Source organism: Prunus mume, linkage group LG4, assembly GCF_029339155.1.
Source record: "Prunus mume cultivar Tortuosa linkage group LG4, ASM2933915v1, whole genome shotgun sequence".
Classification (NCBI taxonomy): domain Eukaryota; kingdom Viridiplantae; phylum Streptophyta; class Magnoliopsida; order Rosales; family Rosaceae; genus Prunus; species Prunus mume.
In genome coordinates, this window is record NC_142701.1 from 2,618,121 (window position 1) to 2,622,908 (window position 4,788).

General features: G+C 37.2%; 1 protein-coding gene across 2 annotated transcripts; it reads right to left on the reverse strand.

Moving 5' to 3' along the window:
- Positions 1-341: 341 nt before the first annotated feature.
- Positions 342-4,507, reverse strand: LOC107880952 (uncharacterized). Of its 2 annotated transcripts, none has more exons than XM_089051035.1 (3): positions 4,107-4,507; positions 812-1,125; positions 342-598 (listed from the first exon to the last, which is right to left on the reverse strand). In XM_089051035.1, the coding sequence occupies exons 1-2, from the start codon at positions 4,354-4,356 to the stop codon at positions 812-814; spliced, it is 564 nt and encodes a 187-aa protein (XP_088907161.1). In that variant the 5' UTR covers positions 4,357-4,507; the 3' UTR covers positions 342-598. The 2 variants fall into 2 exon arrangements, with proteins under 2 accessions (XP_088907161.1, XP_088907160.1); XM_089051034.1 differs by having other exon boundaries at positions 342-601.
- Positions 4,508-4,788: the final 281 nt, after the last annotated feature.

Sequence of the window (4,788 nt, forward strand, 5' to 3'; positions counted from 1 at the left end):
TATTTTCTTTCTGTCTTCTCGTGAAGGATTTTTTTTTTTTTCTGTTGAAAGACAAACTCGTCAGTCTAGCTTTCAAGTTTAATGAGACTTTTCTTTGAGAAACAAAAGAATAAATGGTTCCCTAAACATACTTCTGGCATGGAAATTCAAGAACAGAGAGATAGACTTTCCTCCTGTTTTTTTATATTTCTAAACAAGGCAACTTCTAACTTCGACCCTATTTTCTTATTCAGCTGCCAATAGGAATGAAGTCCACAGTTTGATTTTTGAATCAAAGACATCAACATCATAATCAGAAATGGCTTAGAAGAAGAGTCAGAACTCTTGTGAGATTCTAGATGTAACTTGTACGCAGGCTGCAGCCCTTGATTTATTTGTCTTAATTGGTGATAGCAATTCAAAAGAAAGTAACAACATATTTTCCAGTAAGATCCAACAACATCAAATCAACATGAAGAACTAGTCAAGTTCCAAAGTTCTAGAATGGTAGAAAATATGAAAAAACGTGTGGGGGTAAGAAGGCAGGACCCAGGTCATTGTAGGGTCTTATGTAGAAGCCTTTCAAAGTTGCAAAAGTTGACCCTCCAAAATCTCAGTACTTCTTTTGGGCAAGAAATTTTCAGCAAGGCCAAATTATTGGAGAAGTCGAGAGGCATTTCATGTAGAAAATCAACATAGATGACCATCAAAAGACAAGATAAAAGAAGCTTCCAAATTTGATAGACTAATGAATTTATTACCTAACAGCAAAGAGAACATGAAAGAAAAGAAAAATACAAATAGAAATTTTGCAAAAGACTTCCATACCCACCTACAAAAATTTCTCAATGGTAGCAGTCAATGTGGTTTTAGGCACAGCACCAATTATTGCGTCCTTTTTCTCACCGTTGATGAAAATCATGATGGTTGGGACACTTCGAATTCCATATTGGGTTGCAATTGACGGAGTATCATCCGTGCTTAACTTAAAGCACTTAAGCTTCCCAGCATACTCCTTTGCTAGTTCACCTACTACTGGATGGATCGTGCGGCAAGGCCCACACCATGGAGCCCAAAACTCAACCAATACAGGGCCATCAGCTTTGAGGACCAGTGAGTTCCATGTTCTATCCGTAACTGTGGGAACTGTAGTTAGAAGGCAAAAGGGTAAGTACATTCACCTGCATTTAACAAAAAGAATCAATGCTAAAATGTGATCTTAATACAAAAAGATGATATGCTGGTAACCTGATACAAGCAAACAATCAGACAATGTTCTTTTTCTAAGTTTCAGAAAATGTCCAACTTTTACTCAATCAGTACTCTCTATCAACCTGGTCTTATGCACTAAAATACTGGAGCACTATCTGAGCCAGCACTCTTATATATGATCAAGTATACATGCAGAACAAATGCAAAATACAGCTCCATTTAAAAACTTGTAACATGCAATAATGAGAGATGGTGAATGGTAGGTCCAATTGTTTGATGGCACATGAATGGAACTGCCAAACAACACCAGATGAAGATATTACAGTGAAGTGTGCTTATCTATCGCATTGACAATAACAGTGTATGCACCAAGAAAAACAATTGATTCCAAAACTTTTACTGAATTACAGTGTATGCATAATATATAGATTTGACATTTCATGTCCATTATAGTTGACTATACTGAATAAGAACAAAATTTCATTTGCAGGCAGATGAGAATAAACTTGAGGCCTTTCTTTCGCTTCATCTTTTTTACTTTATACAAACATCAAGAAATCATCTGTGACAAACCAGACATTGATATATTTTATCTGAAGCCATTGTGGGAGAAAATAAAGACCTGAAAAAGTTAATTTGAGTTCTCTGACTTTCTACCATGGATAAGGTGAAGCTGATATTGAAGTACACATTCAATTCCCACATCTAGTGGTACTGTGACATAAGAGATGTGAGATGTTAAGAAATGAGGAAATGAAATTTGATGGAGAAAGGGTCATCACAAAATTGGATATGTAACCAAATGGCTTCGAACTCATACAGGTAAGATAACCACAAAACATTGTATTCTTACCTCATGCCTATTTCATTTCCTTTGATATGTCTCTTCAAACCTGAAAAGTATGATTTTTCACCACAACTTCCAGATGGCATGCTAAATTTGGAGTTTAGGCATTGCGGTGGATAACTTGTTGTCAGATTGCAGTGTTGAAATTAATTGGAAGTCATTGATTTCAAAAGAGAAAAATTGTTTGACAAAGGAAGCTTCCAATTTGATAGGACAATGGCAACACAAATTAGAAGTAGGTTTCATCTGGAAACTCAAAAACAATTGCATCCAATATTACACACACCCACACAATATATGTTTACCAAATTGATGTGTACATTAAATCTTTTCCCATGTTATAATCTTTTTTAAGAAATTTTCTTTGGTGATTCAATTAGATTTTCATTTTCACACACAAACACACAATATATGTTTATAATTTTCTTTTAAAAAAAAAATAAATTCTCAATTAGGAATGTAGCATAATTTGAGGGTTAGTTTGATGGGTTACATAGATTCTAACCTAAAAAAGTTACTACTAATGCTTCCTTGAAACTGGCCATGAAGGAAATTTATAGACTGTAAAATGGAAACAGTCAATTTTTTTTTTTTAATGTGAATGTGGGTTTGCACTCACTACTACGTATTTTAGGGACAGTCTATCTGCCAATACTTTCAATTCTTGGGAGTCGTAAGCAGTACATTCAAATGCTTCAAACTCTCAATTGTTATGGTTCCCAGAGTTCTAATGCTCTCTATGTTCCTAATTCAATACCTGCACAAAGGATCATCCCCATTACGGATTATTTTGTAAAGCAAACAGGATTAATATAATTTAGATCCATACTTTATCTCAAAAGTCATCATCTTATTAATATGGTTATCGTAGTGATGAAAAATACGTGCATTCACCTCTTCATCATTAATCAAATCATGGCCATCTTAATGATGAAGAATGGTTCCATGAAGCGAAGTGGGCCTCAAAAGTTCCATAGGGCATTCTACCAACACATCTATATTTCTGTCATGGACAACTAGAGCACTACATTTTCTAGAAAAGTGACCACTCCAGCCCACCCTAACCATTCAACCTTCCCAACCCTCATCTTATACAAACCCAAGGCAAGGTAAGTTGGTTTGGTCTGTAGCCAGCCCACCAAACCCTGAATGATCGACTCGGGCTGGTCTTTGAAGCATTAACATCACGAGGTTGTCCCTGCCTCAGCCTATTACCAAGCATTGTAACAAATTTAACGTTATTTCCATTATGAACTAAGACAGTGTCAAATATTAGAGGATGAACATGAAGTTTGGGTTCAAGAATTGCATGGGAGTTGCATAGTACACTAGAACGCGTATGGTTATGTGCAAATTTCCTATCTATACTCTGCGTTCCTCTACAAACAGCAATAAAACTTATGACTCTCGAACTAACGAAATCCTTCAGTCATAATCTTTGTTTTAGAAACTTGCCCATCAAATTTCTAGCGTGGCTCCTCTTTATAGTCAGAAATAAATAAGGGTGATAATATTGAAGATGATCAGAATTTATGATATGAAATAAGGGGGCTAGTCTTGTTTCGGCATCTCTAACCAACAACAACACCAAAAAAAGCAGTTCATACTTGTTGTCGGGGATACTTAATTAAACTGTTAATGAAACACAATCCCATGGAACTACTTGTTGTCGGGGATACTTAATTAAACTGTTAATGAAACACAATCCCATGTACCAGTACTCATCAATGGAGCAAAGATGCAGCCCATCAAGCTAATACGAAACTATAAAAACAATCTCAATTCGCATAGCTATTTAGGCAAAAAATTGAATACACCCAACTACAGAGTTAACGAGATATCCACTGGTAAATGATCAAAACTTGGTTCAAAATCAAACAAAACTTTTCTTTCTTGTTTCTATTGTGCTACATTACTTCCTCAACACCAAAATAGAACATCAACAAAACTAAATTCTTAGATTAAAAAAAGGGGGTAAGAGAAACCAAACTACAAGAACCAAATAACGAGAAAAAGAATCAATTTTTATGCGAAAATTTAAAATTAGAAGACAAAAGAAAAAACATACCATCGAGAGTGGTATCCTGAGCTTGAGAGACAATCCCGGCAGTTGATGGAAAAGGCCTGGCTTTTGGAAAATTGGAGGAAGCGGGCGACGGTTTGGGAAGCGAGTGAACTCTCAAGCCCCTGAATTCCGGCAACGCACCCAGTCTCCGGCGAACAGAGATGGAAAGAGCCGGCCTTGACGATATCGCCGGCCGGAGATATGAATTTTGAGCAGAAGAATAGAGAGCGATGGAGTCAGTTATCGTCGCCATTGAAGAGAGAAATGTACGGGAGAGAGATTCGGGATGGAGACTATTGCTTCAATATATAGTGAGAATTGAGAGAAATGAAAGTCAGATGTGGGACTCTTGAGTGAAGGTATGAAAGAAAAGTGTTGGATCGTTGGATGATGGAGACGAGCAGCTTGGAACTTAGGCATCACTTATTTTGTGTTGAATATTAAATTAGCTAGTAGCGATCAACAGTTAACTAAGAGCAAGTCCACCCCAAAAGCTAAGAGCATTTCCAGCAAGGGCCCTAGGAGGGGTTGTTTTAGGTAAAAACTCGTTTCCAGCAGTGGAGGCAGGCCCGGGTGTGATGGTGGGACCCAGTAAAACTGGTTGGCCCGAGGGCAGGGCTGGCCCGTGCTGACGTCGTCGTGACGTCAGCTCTCCGATCATAATTTTTGCTCCAATCCAAAGGCA

Excerpts from the sequence above, each read along its gene's own strand:
- LOC107880952 (XM_089051035.1), bottom strand. The coding sequence starts at position 4,356 with ATGGCGACGATAACTGACTCCATCGCTCTCTATTCTTCTGCTCAAAAT. Across the intron at positions 1,126-4,106 it reads TCAGGATACCACTCTCGATG|TTCCCACAGTTACGGATAGA; the intron begins GTATGTTTTTTC and ends TTCTAACTACAG.